At 43.1% G+C, this 20940-nt stretch overlaps 1 protein-coding gene across 3 annotated transcripts in view; it reads right to left on the reverse strand.

Moving 5' to 3' along the window:
• Window positions 1–20940, reverse strand: part of lpcat1 (lysophosphatidylcholine acyltransferase 1) — a 181561-nt gene that overhangs the window by 5267 nt on the left and 155354 nt on the right. For all 3 annotated transcript variants that reach the window (XM_080205155.1, XM_080205164.1, XM_080205173.1), the window contains exon 13: window positions 9014–9152. In XM_080205155.1, the coding sequence (XP_080061281.1) occupies window positions 9014–9152 (139 nt within the window). The remainder of the gene's footprint in view (window positions 1–9013; window positions 9153–20940) is intronic.

Below are 20940 nucleotides of genomic sequence, written 5' to 3' on the forward strand. Positions count from 1 at the left end.
TCCACTCACATTGTTGGCCACTTTAAGACTTGAATAGCAGGTCAGGTGTAAAGACTCGCATACTAATCAGTAATCTGTAAACTATCCGTGCTGTTATGTGCTCTGTTTGAGGCCAGAACTGTCCATTTGCCTGATGAAGGGGCAAACCCCAAAAGCTTGCGAGTTTACTATCAAATAAATCGATTGGACTTAAACCTGGTGTTGGCAGACTTCTTCAGTGGAGCGCGCAGGAGGGCATGCCAGAAGCAGCACCAGGCATACCTAAGAATGACATGTCAACCTGGTGAAGCTACCAAACAGGACTACTTGCATGCTAAATGGTACAAACAGCAAGTGATAGACAGAACTAAATGATCCCACAACCAACGGATCAGCTCTGCAGTCCTGCCACACGCAGTCATGAATGGTGGTGGACAATTAAACAACTCACTGGTGGAGGAGGCTCCACAAATATTCCCAACCTCAACTGTGAAGAAGCCCAACACATGGTGCAAAAGATAAGGCTGAAGCATTTGCAGTAATCTTCGGCCACAAGTGCCAAGTGAATGATCCATCTTGGCCTCCTCCAGTGGTCCCCAGCATCTCAGATGCCAGTCTCCAGCCAATTTGATTTACTCCACATATCAAGAAATGGTTGGATACTGCAAAGGTAATGGGCCCTGATAACACTCAGCAATAATACTGAAAACCTGTGCTCCCAAACCTGCTGCTCCTCTAGCCCAAGCTCTTCCAGTCCAGTTACAACACTGGCATCTACCCAACAAAGTGGAAAATTGCCCAGGTATGTCATAAGAACATAAGAAATAGGAGCAGGAGTAGGCCATCCAGCCCTTCGAGCCTGCCTCGCCATTCAATAAGATCATGGCTGATCTGTCGTGGCTCAGTTCCACATTCCCGCCCTCTCCCCATAACTCTTAATCCCCTCGCTTATCAAAAACCCATCAACCCGCGTCTTAAAAATATTTAGCGAGGCAGCCTCCACCACTTCAATGGGCAGAGAATTCCAGAGATTCACCACCCTTTGAGTGAAGAAGTTCCTCCTCAACTCCGTTCTAAACCACCCCCCCTTTATCTTGAGGCTGTGCCCCCTAGTCCTACTGTCCCTTCTGAGCGGGAAGAGTCTCTCCACCTCTATCCTATCCATCCCATTCATCATATACGTCTCAATGAGATCTCCTCTCATTCTTCTAAACTCTAACGAGTACAAGCCTAGTTTATTCAGCCTCTCCTCATAGCTCAACCCCCTCAACTCAGGTATCAGCCTAGTAAACCTCCTCTGCACTCCCTCCAAGGCCAAAATATCCTTGCGTAAGTGCGGCGACCAAAACTGCACACAGTACTCCAGCTGCGGCCTCACCAATGCCCTATACAGCCGCAGCAAGACCTCCCTACTTTTATATTCAATCCCCCTCGCTATGAAGGCCAGCATGCCATTAGCCTTCCTGACCACCTGCTGCACCTGCAGGCTGGGTTTTTGTGACTCATGCACAAGGACCCTGAGGTCCCTCTGCACCGTCGCCTGCTGCAGTTTTTCGCCACGTAAGTAATAGTCCTTCCTACCATTATTCCTACCAAAGTGGACCACCTCGCACTTGCCAACATTAAATTCCATTTGTCAGTTCCTGGCCCATTCGCCCAGCCTATATAGATCCTTCTGCAGACTCTCCACACCCTCCGCGCAATTTGCCGTTCCACCAATCTTGGTGTCATCAGCAAATTTCGACACCATACACTCGGTTCCCTCCTCCAGATCATCTATATAAATGGTAAATAGCTGAGGCCCCAGCACCGACCCCTGGGGCACTCCAGTAGTCACCAACTGCCAATCTGAATAGCACCCATTAACCCCCACTCTCTGCCTCCTATTTGACACAGTAAAAAGTCTGACAACACCAGGTTTTAGTCCAACCGATTTATTTGATAATAGACTCACAAGCTTTCACGGTTAGCCCCGAAAGCTTGTGAGTCTATTATCAAGTAAATCGGTTGGACTAAAACCTGGTGTTGTCAGACTTTTTACTGTGTTTACGCCAGTCCAACGTCGGCATACCCACATCATTCCTATTTGACAACCAATCCTCTATCCACGCCAACACCATACCCCCAACTCCATGCCCCCTTACCTTCTGCAATAACCTCTTGTGAGGTACCTTGTCAAACGCCTTCTGAAAATCAAGAAACACCACATCCACCAGCTCTCCTCTATTCACCGCCCTAGACACATCCTCATAGAACTCCAAAAAATTCGTCAGACACAACTTCCCCCTTAACGAAACCGTGCTGCGTCTGCTCTATCAAGCAATTCCCCTCAAGATGCCTCGATATTTCCTTCTTGATGACGGATTCTAACATTTTACCTACAACAGAAGTTAAACTAACCGGCCTACAATTCCCTGCCTTTTGCCTGCCACTCTTCTTAAACACTGGCGTAACATTAGCCGTTTTCCAATCTTCCGGCACTTCCCTGGAATCCAGCGACATTTGGAAAATAACCACCAAGGCATCCACTATCACCTCCGCCATTTCTTTCAGAACCCTCGGATGCATTCCATCCGGTCCTGAGGACTTGTCCACAATCAGTCCCTCCAGTCTGTCGAGCACTGCCGCTCTAGTAACAATAATGTCCTGTGCACAAAAATCAGGACAAAACCAACAGTCAATTATCACCCAATCAGTCTACTCTCAATCAATAAAGTGATAGAACGGGTCAACAACTGTGCTATCAAGCAGCAACTGCTCAGTGACACCCAGTTTGGGTTGCACCAGGGTCACTCAGCTCCTGACCTCATTACAGCCTTGGTTCAAACATGGATGAAAGAGCTGAATTCCAAATGTGAAGTGAGTGTGACAGTTCGTGACAACAAGGTCGCACTCGACTCAGTGTGGCAACAAGGAGCTTTAATAAAATTGGAATTAATGCATATCGGTGGCAAACTCACCGTTGGTTACAAGCATACCTGGTACATAGGAAGACAGTTGCGGAGAGTCAATGATCTCAGCTCCAGGACATCTCTGCAGTAGTTCTCAGGGTAGTGTCCTAGGCCCAACCATCTTCAGCTGCGTCATCAATGACCTTCCCTCCCTCGTAAGGTCAGAAGCAGGGATGTTCGCCGATGATTGCACAATGTTCAGCACCATTCATGACTCCTCAGACATTGAAGCAGTTCATGCTCAGAGGCAAAAAGATCTGGACAATATCCAGTCTTCGACTGACAAGTGGCAAGTAACATTCATGCCACACAAATGCCAGGCAATGACCAACACCAATAAAAGACACTCTAACCTCTGCCCCCTGGCATTCAATGGTGTTACCATCACTGAATCCCCCACTGTCAACATGCTTAGAGTTACCATTGACCAAAAACTCAACAGGACTCGCCACATAAACACAGTCGCTACAACAGCAGGTCAGAGGCTAGGAATACTGTGGCATGTAACTCACCTCCTGACTCCCCAAAGCCTCCATCATCTACAAGGCACTAATCAGGAGTGTGATGGAATACTTCCCCCTTGCCTGGGTGGTGTAGCTTCAACAACACAAGAAGCTTGACACCACCCATGACAAAGCAGCCTATTTGATTGGCACCATATCTACAAACATCCACTCAGAAAATCCCTACAGTGCAGGAGGCCATTCAGCCATTGAGTGTCCACTGCCCACCATCCCACCCAGGCCTTATTCCCCGTAACCCCATAATTCCCTGACACTACGGTCAATTTAGCGTGGTCAATCAGCCAAACCAGCACATCTTTGTACAGTGGGAGGAAATTGGAGCACCCGGAGGAAATCTACGCAGACACAGGGAGAATGCGCGAACTCCAAACAATGGCTCGAGGTCTGAATTGAAACTGGATCCCTGGTACTATGATTCAGCAGTGCTAACCACTGTATCACTGTAACATTCCCTCCCACACTCAGTAGCAGCAGCGTGCACCATTGCAATTCACCAAAGATCCTTAGACAGCATCTTCCAAACCCACGGCCACTTCCATCTCGAAGGACAAGGGCAGCATATACATGGAAATGCCACCACTTGCAAGTTCCTCTCTAAGCCACTCAGCATCTTGACTTGGAAATATATGACCGTTCCTTCACAGCTGCTGGGTCAAAATGCTGGAATTCCCTCCCTAACTGCATTGTTGGTCAACCCACAGATCAGGACTGCAGCGACTCAAGGCGGCAGCTCACCACCACCTTCTCAAGGGCAACTAGGGATGGGCAGCCAGTGACGCCCATATCCCACAGATGAAAAAAAACACTCCACAAGCCATGGAACAATCCAGAGATGTGGAATGGTTATGCTAGATTGCCTCTTTGTGCCCCAAGATGTATAGGTTAGGGGGATAAATCTGTGGGGTTACAGGGATAGGGTCTGGTTAAGACACATGGTTGGAGCGTCGGTGCAACTCGCTGGCCCAAATGGCCTCCTTCTGCACTGTAGGAATTCTGTGATTTTATGAAATACTTCTGAAATTTAGTCGCTGATGTAAAGTTGGGAATGTTGAAATCAATTTGCACACAAAGATCCAACAGACAGTAATGAGATAAATGATAAGTAATCCCTTTTACTGATGTTGGTTAAGAGGTAAATGTTGGTCAGGGCACCAGGATTTAAATGCTATTGGTTCTTGGGCTTCATTCACTTGGCCCCAATTCCTCTGCTGAACCTGTGGGTGTTTGCTACCAACACCATTGCTCACCTCCAGTGGTCACTCATATCAAGCTCATGACTGATTATTAATGCCACATCCTCTATTTATGAAATTATAACCATGAATCCACTGATTCTCAAATAGTTCCTTCTCCACAATGATCTCTGAATTGGGACATTGTTCCTTCAATACTCAAAGCTGATGCCATCAGGTCTACAAGTCAACTTCAACCTGAACCTTTTAAGTTCAGATTCTTCCAGTGCCCTGTTTATAAATCGAGAGAGACGTTTCTTTTAACCTTTATGATACATTTTTAACTAGAGTTCGCTCAGCATCCACTTGTATCAATTTGGGTTCCATCTCTGGATCTGAACCCTTTATTTCTATCTCCATTTTTCTCCGCTTATCATCAATCCGTGCTTCTTTTCAATCACCCCACAGGGATTCTCTGCTCTCTGCTTCCATGTCAGGATTGAATTTTCTTTGCACAAGACCACTATTTGCCATTTTCAAATCTCTTGGCAAAATATCCATCAATGATTCCATCACTGCCTTTTTACAAGCAACAACCTCAAAATGGTCATTCTCCTTTCTCCCTGACCTCCTTGATTAACATGCTTGCCCAAGCCTAATCTCACAAAATTCCTTCTATTTTTTTCCACAGGACTTGGGCCAATATTTCTCAAGTGCCCTTGAGAAAGTAGCGGTGAGTCGTTGCAATTCATTTGGTGCAGGTACCCACTGGGAAAGGAATTTTAGAATTTTGATGCTGCAATAGTGAAGGGACAGTGATATGGTTCCAAGTCAAGATAGTAAGGGGCTTGGAAGGGATCTTGCAGGTGGTGGTGTTCCCATGCATCAGCTGTCCTTGCCTATTTAGATGGCAGAGGTCATGGATTTGGAATGTGTTGTTGAAGGAGCCTTAATGAGTTCCTGCAGTGCAGCTTTTACACAGTATACACTGCTGCCATTGTATGTCAATACTGGAGGAAGAGAATTGGGTGTCAGTCAAGCAGGCTGCTTTGTCCATGAGCTTTGAGTGTTGGAACTGCACTCATCTAGGTAAGTAACAAAATTCTATCACACTCCTGACTTTACCTTATAGATGATAGACAGGGTTTGGGGAGTCAGTTGGTGAAGTACTGGCCTCTGAATTTCCAGCCTTTAATTTGCTCTTGTAGCTGCAGCATTAAAATGATTGGCCCAGTTCTGTTTCTGGTCATTGACAACATCTGGGATCCAACAACAGTAATGCCTTGAATGTCAAGAGATGGTTGGGTTGTCTATTGTTGAATTTCTCTATCTTGCTCACTTCCTTTGGAAGTCTGAGAGTTAAGGCCTGGTACTATCCATAGCCTTAATGTGAATGACTGCACTGATACGTTATGTGCTCAGTAGCATGCTCCCCTTTACTAAAACTTCCTTGTTTAGCTACATTTTCCATCAACTGCCTTCCAGAAACTGTCACGGTGATGGCTTAGTTCTCGGCATCTAATCATAGCATCCTCATTCCCTTACTCCTCTCACTGCCCTTCTAACTGTTGTTAAACTTTCCCTCCATGCAAACCATATCCCTTTCAGCTTACTATTTCATGCAGCTTCTCTTCTCCCTCAAACTTACTCCAGACCAGGCCATTTCCAAGCATTTCCTTATATCACACACAATACCATCACTTGGAAGTTCCTTTCCATCATAACTTGAAAATATATTGCTCTTCCTTCACTGTCACTGAGTCAAAATCCTGGAACTCTCTCTCTCCTTGGCCATACTGTGGGTGTACCTACACTATGTGGATTACAGCAGTTCAAGAAAGCAGTTCATCATCACTTTCTCAAGGTAGTTAGGGACGGACAATAAATGTTGCCCTAGCCAGCGATGCCCACATCCTAGAAATAAAAAAATCCCAAACTCATTTCCATGCATGTCCACTACAACTACATTCTTACAGTCCAAACTGTATAGCCTTTGGATATGGTCTTTAGGCTCCCATTTACCACAATACTTCAGCAGTTGATAATTTGCTCAACTACATGTGGCTTGATAGCACAGTGGTTAGCACTGCTGTCTCACAGTGCTAGGGACCCTGGTTTAATTTTGGCCTCGGGTCACAGTGTGGAGTTCACACATTCTCCTCGTGTCTGTGTGGGTTTCCGCTGGGTGCTTTGGTTTCCTCCCACAGTCCAAAGATGTGTGGGTCAGGTTGATTGGCCATGCTAAAGTTGACCCTAATAAGGCCTCCATTCCATACTCTTAAGTTTCTCCATTGCATCTGTTCTGACAATCCTCAGTACTTTTGCTATGTAAATCTTTTTTGTAAACCAAAAATTCCTTTTCACCTTGGACAGTCAACATGTCTGTCCTATTTTCCCCATTTCTGCTCTCATCCATTCCCCTCTCTATCAGAACCAAGTTAGGGCTTCCTGTATCTTCACCTTCTAGCCACACTAGGTTCTACGTTCAATCCAATCATAGTCAATTCCTGTCACCGTCTGAGGGATGCTACCAAATACATCTTACAACACCCCTCCACTCCACACTCTGCCAAATTTCTTTTCCGTTTGACTACAATGTCCATTCTTGAATTATTTCCAAAATGCCTTTCCCTTGATGCAGCTTCTTTCCCTGCAATCACAAGAGTATTACCTCCTCCCCCACCATTGCCTCGGGCCCCAAACACTCCTTCAGAGTGGAACTGTGATTTTACGTACTTCTGTAGGTTTTCTCCTCCTTCTAGGGAGATCTAACCCATACTGGGTGACAGATTCGCTTAACACCTCCATTTAGTCTGCAACCATGATGACCCTCTGGTCCTCTGTCATTTCAATCCCCAACACAATCCATCTCTACCTTGGCCTCCTATTCCACTCTAATTAAGCTCAATGGAAGCTGGAAAAACAGCACCTCATCTTTCATCTGGGAGGCAACGCGATGGCACAGTGGTTAGCACTGCTGTCTCACAGCTCCAGGGACCCAGGTTCGATTCCAGGCTTGGGTCACTATATAACAATACAAAAGATAAATAGGAATACTGGGAATATGCAGCAGGCCAGACTGCATGCAACTTGAGACACATGGCCTGTAAATATTTTATTGCTGGTACTTTTATCTAAGTTGGAAAACATTACAGATATATTAGGTATTGAGTAGATGCAGAGAAAGGAGAGGGGCAAGGAGCTGAAAGAACAAAAGGGAAGGTCTGTAAGCTTGTGATAGGGTGGGTGGCAGGAGTGATTTAATCAGCAGAAGAATCATTACTAGCACTTCTCATTCAATGACTATGATCAAAAATTGTTTCACTCAACTTCGAGTCTGGAAGACTACAAAATAGTTTAATAAAGTTTATTTATTAGTCACAAGTAGGCTCACAATAACACTGCAATGAAGTTACTATGAAAATTCCCAGTCGCCCCACTCCAGCACCTGTTGGGTGCACTGAGGGAGAACTTAGCATGGCCAATCCACCTAACCAGCATGTCTTTAGCTCAATAAACTTTATTAAGCTATTTTATAGTTTTCCAGACTCGAAATTGAGTGAAATAATTTTTGATTATAGTCATTGAATGAGAAGTGCTGGTAATGATTCTTCTGCTGATCGAATCACTCCTGCCATCCACCCTACCACAAGCCTACAGACCTTCCCTTTTGTTCTTTCCGCTCCTCATCTCTCTCTGCACCTACTCAATACCTAATATATCTGTAATGTTTTCCAATTCAGATAAAAAGTACCAGCAATAAAATATTTACTGCCCATGTCTCTCAAGATGCATGCAGTCTGGTCTGCTGCACACTCCCAGAACTCCTATTTGTTTCTTGTATTGTTATATTTGCCAGATTTAGTTTCATTGGGTGAGTTGGGGATTGAGGTTTTTTTGAGGGGGGGAAATTATGAAAACGTGTAAGCTTTCAGAATTCAATCTAATTTGTTAATTTGGTTTTTAAATATGCTTTTTCTGGTTTTCATTTGATAATTTACAAAATTATATTTTTAGCTGTTGATTGAAAATGAAACATGTCAAACCATCTCTCTATTGATGCAGAAAAACAAATCTTGAAAATCCAAATTCTGAGGCACTGAACAAGTTAGTAATCTGACAATTTTCAGGTGAAATTAATAAATTATACTTCATTCTGGGAATCTAAATTTGTAAAAATAGAAGATAAATGGCTTTGCATGCAGTGGGGCAAGCTACCTTACAGTTTCATAATTATGGAGCTAACAAAAATCATGCACTAGTAAATCATCAGAGCAACTTCACAGCATTTGACAGAAATCTAGTTACATTATGAGTAGGTAAGTAGAGATTTAACTGCTAATATATATTTTAATTGGCTTCAATCAGGTGAATGATATACACTTACTGTAACTGATCTTCTTCTTCTGAGTAGCATCAATAGCTTCAAATAAGCTTGACACATCAAGCTTATTTATCCCCAAAGCAGTCTTCAGAATGCAGGCCAAGTCATCTTCTGTTATAGTTTGTTCAGCTGATTCATACATCTATTAAGGAAATGTAAAACGTTCCCATATAGATAACAGAAATAATACATAATGCACAAGAACAAAATAGCAATGTGCCACAAATATATACAATTAAGCAATTATGTAGAGGCGTTTTACTGTATGTTGATTCCATTGCATTGGATAATACATGGCTGAGGCAAACTAATTCCTTGAATTCCTCATGGATCTATAACTTGATTTTAAAGGTTTATATATTCCATCTTGAAACTGAACAAGGTTAATCACTTGCAAAATTGGATAACTGGAAAATGCATGAACCTGATGCTATTGTGACATTTAACATCGAATCAATGTAACTTATGATTTTATATTTTAAATATCAGGCAACAAAGGAAAGTTAATCTAAAAAGGAAATTACGCTTGCTGTCATTAATGTTAATCATTCCAGATAGATTAAATGGATGCTGGGGCAAAACAAACTTCAAATGGAAATGAAAGCAGCCAAAGCTGCTAACTATTGTTAGAAAAAACAGTGATAAAAATTTAAAGAAGTAATATTCTTCCAACTTAGAAAGAAATTAAGGGTGAATTCTCCCAGTTTGAGACTGTGGTTGGGTGGGGGGGGGGGAGCAGGGAAGAGAATGTGGACGCTGCAGGGAATCACACCACTGATCTATTAATTATGCACCTGGGTTTTTCATGCCATATTAAGTGGCAGGGCATGCCTGAATGGCACAGTCTACTGTTTTTTTTCTATTAATTAGTGTTATTAGGCTCATATTAACACTGCAATGAAGTTACCGTGAAAATCCCTAGCTGCCACACTCAGGCATCTGTTCAGGTACATTGAGGGAAAAGTTAGCATGGTCAACGCACCTAACCAGCACGTCTTTGGACTGTGGGAGGAAACCAGAGCACCCAGAGGAAACCCACGCAGACACGGAGAGAACATGTAGATGCTGCACAGACAGTGACCCAAACCGGGAATTGCATCAGAGTTCCTAGTGCTGTGAGGCAGCAGTGATAACCACTGTACTACCGTGCTGCCCAGCATCTGGGTGCTATATTGACAAGTGTCCAACTTCACTGACTCACTATTGAAGAAAGGTGATGGGCTGCCTGAAAATGAAAATTATCTCTGGGAGCACTCTTCCGTATCAGAAGTTATACCCCTGAAAATAAAGATTGATCTCCAGGAACATTCTGAGGCTGGAAAATGGATGCCCAAAGTTTCTAATGAAATAGAAAACTGCATTGTTATGGAAGGATCCTTAGCTTTTTCAAGGGCAACTGCCTATCTGTGCATCTGTTCTATCATTCACATATTCTCATCATTTATTGGACACTTTTAGCACCTCTCCGAGCCTTCTTCATCCTCATTTACATTCCCTTTGTCCTATTACAGTCCCACTACCTCACAGTACAAATTTTTTCTGATTTTTTTCTTGTAGCTCTCACGAAGGATCATCCAGACCAGAAAATTTGGTTCTATTCTCTCTCCTCAGATGCTGTCAGGCCTGCTGAGATTTTCCAGCATTTTCTGTTTTTATTCCAGATTCCAGCATCTGCAGTATTTTGCTTTCATTTTATTCCAATTAGGATGGTTGGGATGATTATCCAGGAACCTTTTAAGATGGGTAACTATGGGTAGGGTCTTTCAGGGTTAATGGACTGGATAGCCTTTCGCATCTGCATTTATCTTGTGACTTTGTGAATAGTTGATCAAATACCACAATATGGACTGAGTTTCTGCTCGTGCATCCTGCTCAACATGGGTGTTTGTATTCTTTCCTAATATTTACCATTTCAATTGTGATGGAAGTGAATAACAATTGTATTTCTATTAAAGTCAAAATTGAAACATTTGGAGTTTAAGAATTAGAGGATAAATAGTGCTAAACAACAGCTTATCGAAAATATCATCAACTCTGTAGTAGGTAAAATGCAAATATTGCAATGATGCTTGCTTAAGACACAGCATCTGATAGGATGAAACAATTCGATTTTCAAGTTTGCCGAAGACACCACTATAGTGGGTCGGATATCAAACAAAGACGAGACAGAGTATAGAAATGAGAAAGAATCTGGTGAACTGGTGCAGCAACAATAATCTCTCCCTCAAAGTGAACAAAATGAAGTACATTGTCATCTACTTCAGGAAGTTGAAAGGAGAGCATGCCCCTGTCTACATCAATGGGGGCAAAGTTGAAAGGGTCGAAAGCTTCAAATTTTTAGGTGTCCTGATCACCAAAAACCTGTCCTGGTCCCCCCAGACTGACACTATAATTAAGGAAGCCCACCGACGCCTCTACTTTCTCAGACGACTAAGGAAATTTGGCACATCAGCTACGACTCTCACCAACTTTTACAGATGCATCATAGAAAGCATTCTTTCTGATTGTATCGCAGCTTGGTATGGCTACAAAAGGTCATGAATGTAGCCGAATCCATCACGCAAACCAGCCTCCCATCCATTGACTGTGTCTATACTCCTCACTGGCTTGGCAAAGCAGCCAGCATAATTAAGGTTCCCACACACCCGGACATTCTTGCTTCCACCTTCTTCCTTCGAGAAAAAGATATAAGATCTGAGGTCATGTACCAACCCACTTGAGAACAGCTTCTTCCCTGCTGCTGTCAGATATGTGAACGGATTTACCTTGCATTAAGTTGATCTTTCCCTACACCCTAGCTATGACTATAACACTATATTCTGCACTCTATGAACGGAATGTTTTATCTGTATAGCGCACAAGAAACAAAACTTTTCACTGTATGTTAATACATGCGACAATAATAAATCAAATCAAACAGAAAATATTTGATTGCTCTGGAAGTTTCAATCTCTGTGGAATGATGAGTGACAAACAGAACTGGATGCACTGAAGCAAACTTGCAAAACAGTAAAGAAGCGATCCAAGAACACAAAATGGCAGTAAAAGGTCTTCTACTAACTCATAACATTGTTTCCTAAATTCTTGAAGTGTAGCTTTAAGTGAGGATCGTTTTATTCTCTCAAATAAAAGCGTGCTTCTACCAAAACCAAATTCACCGGGACAAAAAAAATTAAATCCAACAGGAAGGAAACTTCGTTTAAAATACAAAACAATAGGTCACAACAGAAAAGGATAATGATGAGTCCTTAATTAAAATGTGTTTGATCTTTGTAGACGAGGAACGTGATTGGCTGAAACTGCATATCAACTGCAGATAGGAACAGATTGCCCCAATGAAAATAATTTAACTATTTCTCTACTTGCATGCAGACTCGTCTTTGTTTTAGCAAGCCTTTTGTGAAGGAGCTAGAAAGAATAATAGTTGAGTAATTTGAGAAGGAACAAAAATTCTATTTGAAAAAAATTCAGATGAGCTTAATGGCAGAGAAAACGGACAAGAGTATTTTGCAACATCATGTAGCGTGTTCTTCCAAATTGTGCAGAAACTAAGTTGTAGCCAATTTAGATTTAAGTCATGGGCTGTGCATGTAAATGAAGTGGAATTCTTTAAGGAAGAAACAAAATTACAGGATGAGTGTTATTGGTAAACATAATTGGGAATTTCAGAAAGCACTAAAGAAAGTTCCATGCACAGCCTGTTAAAATTTAATACTTAAGTAATTGTTAAGAAACAATCAAGTTGGATTGAAAATTGGCTTTGGAATAGGCAGCAATAGATACCAATAAAGGTTTTGTTTAGTGTCTTGATCTTCCCTGTTATAAAGGTCACTTGCCACATTCAAGGACTTGGACCAATAAACCGATAGTCATACATAGAGGTTTACAGCATGGAAACAAGCCCTTCAGCCCAACTTGTCCATGCTGCCCTTTTTTTTAAAACCCCTAAGATAATCCCAATTACCTGTATTTGGCCCATATCCCTCTATACCCATGTAACTGTCTAAATGCTTTTAAAAGACAAAACTGTACCTACATCTACTACTACCTCTGACAGCTTGTTCCAGACACTCACCACCCTCTATGAGAAAAATTGCCCCTCTGGACACTTTTGTATCTCTCCACTCTCATCTTAAACCTACACCCTCTAGTTTTAGATTCCTCTACCTTTGGGAAAAGTTATTATCTAGCTGATCTGTGCCCCTCACTATTTTATAAACCTCTATAAGAACACCCCTCAGCCTCCTACGCTCTAGAGAAAAAAGACCCAGTCTATCCAGTCCCTCCTTATACTTAAACTTTCAAGTCCCGGTAGCATCCTAGTAAATCTTTTCTGCACTCTTTCTAGTTTAGTAATATCCTTTCTATAATTGGGTGACCAGAACTGTACACAGTATTACAAGTGTGGCCTTACCGATGTCTTGTACAACTTCAACAAGATGTCCCAACTCCTGTATTCAATGTTCTGACGGATGAAACCAAGCATGCCGAATGCCTTCTTCATAGAACATAACAGCGCAGAACAGGCCCTTCGGCCCACGATGTTGCGCCGACCAGCTTTTAAAAAAAACAACACTAACCCACTAATCTAAACCAATCCCTTTTCGTCCATAAACCTATCCACAGATCTCTTAAACGCCCCCAAACTAGGTGCATTTACAACTGCAGCTGGCAGGGCATTCCAGTCCCTCACCACCCTCTGGGTAAAGAACCTACCCCTGACATCAGTCCTATAACTACCCCCCCTTAATTTAAAGCCATGCCCCCTCGTGCTAGCTTTCTCCATCCTAGGAAAAAGGCCATCACTATCCACCCTGTCTAAACCTCTAATCATCTTATATGTTTCAATAAGGTCCCCTCTTAGCCGCCTTCTTTCCAGCGAAAACAACCCCAAATCTCTCAGTCTCTCCTCATAGGATCTCCCCTCCATACCAGGCAACATCCTGGTAAACCTGCTCTGCACCCTCTCCAAAGCCTCTACATCCTTCCTGTAATGTGGGGACCAGAACTGCACACAATACTCCAAGTGCGGCCGCACCAGAGTTGTGTACAGTTGCATCATGACGCTGCGACTCCTAAATTCAATCCCCCTACCAATAAACGCCAAGACACCGTACGCCTTCTTAACAACCTTATCTACTTGATTCCCAACTTTCAGGGATCTATGTACACATACACCTAGATCCCTCTGCTCCTCCACACTATTCAAAGTCCTCCCGTTAGCCCTATACTCAACACATCTGTTATTCCTACCGAAATGAATTACCTCACACTTCTCCACATTAAACTCCATCCGCCACCTCGCGGCCCAGCTCTGCAGCCTTTCTAAGTCACCCTGCAAACTATGACACCCTTCCTCACAATCTACCACACCTCCGACTTTGGTGTCATCAGCAAACTTACTAATCCACCCAACTATACCCTCATCCAGATCATTAATAAAAATTACAAACAGCAGTGGCCCCAAAACAGATCCCTGAGGCACACCACTTGTAACCGAACTCCATGACGAATATTTACCATCAACCACCACCCTCTGTCTCCTATCTGCTAGCCAATTCCTGATCCAATTACCTAGATCACCCCCAATCCCATACATCTGCATTTTCTGCAGAAGCCTACCATGGTGAACCTTATCAAACGCCTTACTAAAATCCATATACACCACGTCAACTGCCTTACCCCTATCCACCTCTTTGGTCACTTTCTCAAAGAACTCGATAAGGTTAGTAAGGCACGACCTACCCGCTACAAAACCATGCTGACTGTCTCTAATCAATTCACTACTCTCCAAATAACTATAAATCCTGTCTCTAATAATCCTTTCCAAAACCTTACCCACCACAGAAGTAAGACTCACTGGTCTATAATTCCCAGGGAAGTCTCTGCTCCCCTTCTTAAACAATGGGACAACATTTGCTGTCCTCCAATCTTCCGGTACTACACCAGAGACCAACGACGACCTGAAGATCAGAGCCAGAGGCTCCGCAATCACCTCTCTTGCCTCCCAGAGAATCCTAGGGTAAATCCCATCCGGACCAGGGGACTTATCTATTTTCAAACCCTCTAAAATATCCAGCACATCCCCCGTATCAACTGCAATACTATCTATTTTACACCCCTGCACCCCAGTGTCCTCCTCAGCTACATTCATGTCCCCTTGCGTGAACACCGAAGAGAAATATTGGTTCAACGCCTCTCCAATCTCCTCCGGTTCCACACACAACTTCCCTCTACTGTCTGTAACTGGCCCTAATCTTGCCCTAACCAACCTTCTGTTCTCGACATACCTGTAAAACGCCTTAGGGTTCTCCTTAATCCTATCAGCCAAAGTCATCTCATGTCCTCTTTTAGCCCTTCTTAACTCCCTCTTCAACTCCCTCCTAGCCAATCTAAAACTTTCTAATGCAGTCTAACTTTCTTCAGCAGTCTATCCACCTATAACTCCACTTTCAAGGAGCTGCTATGAACGTGTATCCCTACATCTCTTTGTTCTGTAACTCTCCCCAACGCCCTACCATTAACTAATAAATCCTGCCCTGGTTCAATTTACCAAAATGCATCACCTCGCATGTGTCTAAATTAAACTCCATTTGCCATTCATCAGCCCAATGGCTCAATTGATCAAATTCCTGTTGCAAACAGAGATAACTTCCTTCATTGTCCACTATGCCACCAATCTTGATGTCATCTGCAAATTTACTAATCATGCCTCCTATATTCTCATCCAAATCATTAATATAAATGACAAATAACAGCAAACCCAGACTGATCCAAGGCACACCGCTGGTCACAGGCCTCCAGTTTGAAAAATAACCCTCTACAATTACCTTCTGGCTTCCGTCAAAAAGCCAATTTTGTATCCATTTAGATACCTAATCCTGGATCCCATGGAGATTTAACCCTATGCAATAACCTACTATGTGGTACCCTGTCAAAGGCCTTGCTAAATTCCACGTAGGCAACATCAACTGCACTGCCCTCATCTACCTTCCTGGTTACCCCTTCAAAAAATTCAGTCAAATTTGAGAGACATGATTTTCCACTCACAAAGCTATGCTGACTGTCCCTAATCAGTCTTTGCGTCTCTAAATGCCTGCAGATCTTATCTCTCAAAATACCTTCCGACGACTTACCCACCACAGATGTGAGGCTCATTGACCTGTAGTTCCTAGGCTTATCCCTACAGCCCTTGTTAAACAAAGGCACAACATTTGCCATTCTCCAATCTTCGGGAACCTCATCCTTGACTATTGATAATTCAAATATTTCAGCTAGGGGAACTGCAATTTCCTCCCTAGTCTCCCACAACGTCCTGGGATACACTTTATCAGGTTCCGGGGATTTATCTACCTTGATGTGCTTTAAAGACTTCCAGCATTTCTTTCTCTGTGTACCCTCCTCAAGACATCACTATTCATTTTCCCAAGTTCCCTAACACCCATGCTTTTCTCAACAGTAAATATTGATGAGAAATATTCATTTAGGATCTCACCCATCTCTTGTGGATTCTTAAGAAGCCCTACTCTCTCCCCTTGTTACTCTTTTGCCCTTTATGTATTTGTAGAAGCTCTTTGGATTCTCCGTTGATTTGCCAAAACAATCTCATGTCCCCTTTTTGCTCTTCTGATTTCTCTCTTAACTCTGCCCCTTAAACACCCAAAACTCTTCAAGGGATTCACTTGATCCCAGCTGCCTATGCATGTCATGTGCTCTTGCCTCCTCTTGACCAGGGCCTCAATATCCTGATCATCCAGGCTTCCCTACATTTGGCAGCCTTGCCCTTCACTCTAAGAGGAATGTGCCTATCTTGAAGACTGGTTAACACACTTTTGAAAGTATGCCACTTACCAGACATCCCTGATGACAAGGAATGACAGTCCAAAGAAATTACTGTGAAAATCCACTAGTTGCCACTCCAGTGCTTGTTCAGGTACACTGAGGGAGAATTTAGTATGGCCAATGCACCTAACCAGTATGTCTTTCGGGCTGCGGGAGGAAACCAGAGTGCCCTGAGGAAAACCACACAGTGACCCAAGCCGAGAATCAAACTCAGGTCCCTGGCACTGAGAGGCAGCAGTGCCACCGTAAAAATCATCCACCCGACGTTTGCCTGACACAGCTGCACACACAGGTGGCTCTCTGGGTGACGGTGATATTGGTGTTCTTTCTGCCTTTTATCTGGAGATTTCTATCCCCTGGGCACTGCCCATTTTCAATCTCCAGGTAAAGTGGAAGTGCAAAAGGTTAAATCTCATGGGATAAAAGAGGTGGCAAGATGGGTAGAGAACTGGCTTGGCCACAGAAGACAGAGGGTAGCAGTGGAAGGGTCTTTTTCCGGCTGGAGGTCTGTGACTAGTGGTGTTCCGCAGGGCTCTGTACTTGGACCTCTGCCATTTGTGATATATATAAATATATATATAAAGAAGGTATAACTGGTGTGATTAGTAAGTTTGCGGATGACACAAAGATGGCTGGACTTGCGGATAGCAATGAACATTGTCGGTGAATACAGCAGGATATAGATAGGCTGGAAAATTGGGTGGAGAAATGGCAGATGGCATTTAATCCAGATAAATGCAAAGTGATGCATTTTGGTAGAACTAATGTAGGGGGGAGCTATACAATAAACGGCAGAACCATCAGAAGTATAAACACACAGAGGGACCTGGGTGTGCAAGTCCACAGATCTTTGAAGGTGGCAGCACAGGTGGAGGTGATGGTGAAGAAGGCAAATGGCATGCTTGCCTTTATAGGTATAGAGTATAAAAATTAGCATCCGATGTTACAGCTGTATAGAATGTTGGTTAGGCCACATTTGGAATACTGTGTCCAGTTCTTGTCGCCGCATTACCAGAAGGATGTGGAGGCTTTGGAGAGAGTGGGTAAACTGGGGTTGTTCTCCCTGGAAAGACAGAGAATGAGGGGAGACCTAATAGAGGTGTATAAAATTATTAAAGGTGTAGATAGCGTGAACAGTGGGAAGCTTTTTCCCAGGTCTGAGGTGACAAACACGAGGGGTCACAGGTTCAAGGGGTGGGGGGGGGGCTGGCGGGTGGGGCGGTTTAACTCAGATATCAGAGGGACGTATTTTACACAGAGGGTGGTGGGGGCCTGGAATGCACTGCCAAGCAGGGTGGTGGAGGCGAACGCGCTGGGATCGTTTAAGACTTATCTGGATAGTCACATGAGCAGACTGGGAATGGAGGGATACAAAAGAATGGTCCAGTTGGACCAATGAGCAGCGCAGGCTTGGAGGGCTGAGGGGCCTGTTTCCCGTGCTGTATTGTTCTTTGTTCTGAATGCCCTTGCCTGTTGAAGGCTAGGTAATTTGCTGCGTTTGTTTGGTCTGTTTGGGGTTGCGTGGTTGTTTGAAGGCAAGAAGCGGGGTGGGGGGACAGCCTTGGCGAGATACTTGTCTTCATCAATGACATGTTGAAGGCTCCGAAGACGATGTTGTAGTTTGTCCGCTCTAGGGAAGTACTGGATGATGAAGGGTACTCTATTGGTTGTGTCTCGTGTTTGTCTTCTGAGGAGGTTAGTGCAATTTATTGAAGTGGCGCTTCGGAATTGTTGATTGGTGAGTCAAACGCCATATCCCATTCTTATGGGGGCTTCTTTCAGTGTCTGTAGATGTCTGTTGCAATTGTCCTCATTTGAGCAGATCCTGTGTATACAAAGGGCTTGTCTGTTGGGGATGGCTTTTTTGATACGTTTAGGGGGAAAGCTGGAGAAGTGAGGTTTTCCATGGGCTTGTGGTAGAGTGAAATGCTGAGGTGACCGTCCTTAGTAGAGACGCATGTGTCCAAGAATGAAACCGATTCTGGAGAATAGTCCATGGTGAATTTGATGGTGGATGGAACTTATGTCATCGTGTAGAATTTGTGCATGAAGATGCTGGTGTATAAAGGTGCGAATTTGGTCCCCATGGCTGCTTCGTGTCTGGATGAAGAACTGGTTGTTGAAAGTGAAGATGTTGTGGTCCAGAATGAAGCAGTTGAGTTGTAGAATTGCATCTGTAGATTGACAGTTGTCAGTGTTGAGTACTGAAGCTGTTGCAGCAATGCCATAATCATGGGGGATGCTGGTGTTGAGTGCCAAGACATTCATTGTGACGAGAAGTGTTCCTGGTTCAACTGCTCCATGGGTGCTGAGTTTCTGTAAGAAGTCCATAGTGTCATGACAAGAGTTGCAGATTCCTTGTACAATGGGTTTCAGGATGCCCTCGACATAGCCAGAGGGGTTCTCACACAGGGTCCCATTGCCTGATAAGATGGGGTTAGCCTTGCACATCTTCAGGAGGCAGTAGAGATCTCCAATGTAGGGAGTACAGCTTTTTTTGGCATTAGACTTAATTTGGCAGATTTTGCCCACTCAATCATATTCCCTTATCTTTACTCTTTTTACAGTATTCTCTCCACAACTTGCTTTCCTATCTACCATATTGTCAGCAAATTTAGCTACAATACTTAGTTTCTTCTTCCAAGTCATGAATTTTTATTGTAAACAGCTCTGATCCTTGTGGAACTCAACTGGTTACAGTTTGCCAAGTTGAAAATGATCCATTCAGTACAAATCTCCGTTTCCTGTTAGTTAGCCAGTCCTCTAGCAATGCTAATATATAACTCTCAAGTTCTTAATTTGTGTAGAACCTTTTATGTGGCATCTTAAGAGTGTCTTTTGGAAATCTAAATACACGCTATGTATACTGGCTCCCCTTTTTCCACCTTGCTCATTATATCCTCAAAGAATGCCAATAAATTTGTCAAACACTATTGCCCTTTCACAAAGCTATGTTGACTACTGGATCATTATTTTCTAAATATTTTGCAGCTACTTCCTTAATTCTGGATTTCAGGGTTTTGCCAATGACAGATGCTAGGCTCACTGGCCTATTGTTCCTTGCTTTTGGTCTTCCTCCTTTCTTGAATACAGTTTTCCAATCCACCAGTGCCTTTCCAGAGTCTAGGAACTTTGACGATTTGTACTTATGCATCCACCATCTCTTCAACCACTTTATTCAGGTTGTTACAAATATTAAGTGCATACAGATAAACAGCCTTTAATTCTGTACTTTTCCCAATTTTTTTAAACTTTGATACTCATTGGTTTGTATGCTGTCTTTTTCTGTTAAATTATGGTCACCATGAAAGTCTTCCCTCACATGAACTCTACACCCTCAAAGACAGAGAAAGGAATATATTCCAAGGCTACAAAAGGCAGAGTTGCAAAGGTAATATAGATGTAGGCAGCCTGTTTGGCATACACTGATGAAGCAGCATTACAACCACAAGCAGAAGAGCTAGCAAGATTACAGTCAGAACAACTGTCCTACCAAGAAAGTAATTTTTGTTTTAACACAGAACAAGCATCAGCATAAGCAATTAATTTAAATCAATTACGTTTTTACAAAGTTTGAGCAATTATAGGACTCCTGTTCATCATCCAATAATCTCTTATAAGGATAAGCATAGATAGAGATAATAAATACTCCAAGGCACATGGGGTTCCAGTGGTGCTCGAACCATGGATATGTCAACTCTGCAAGACAATCCAACCAGGGTTAAAAATGAAATTCGCAAGGTTAAATATCCTGGGAGGTTGGCCAATTATGTTTGGAAACAGGAACACTGTCCTGTCCCCAGAGCTTTCTTTCATAGGAAAGAACATAGTTGAGTAGAGTCTTTGACAGAGTACATTGTCTGAGACCCATGAAAGGTTGAGCTTGATGAGTCAAATGGTCTATCCTTGTCTGTGTTCTCTTCCTTTGCACATAACACAAGCATAAGTACTAAAATATTCATAATGTGAAACTACTGTGATATGCATTAATTTCTGCAACATAAATGGCTTTTTTAAAAGACGTTTTGCTGAATTTCAAGAGACTTTAATTTTGTACTGAAACCGAACCATTTCCTCCAATCATAAGA

Source organism: Carcharhinus amblyrhynchos, chromosome 2, assembly GCF_965287045.1.
Source record: "Carcharhinus amblyrhynchos chromosome 2, sCarAmb.v2.hapA, whole genome shotgun sequence".
Taxonomy (NCBI): Eukaryota; Metazoa; Chordata; class Chondrichthyes; order Carcharhiniformes; family Carcharhinidae; genus Carcharhinus; species Carcharhinus amblyrhynchos.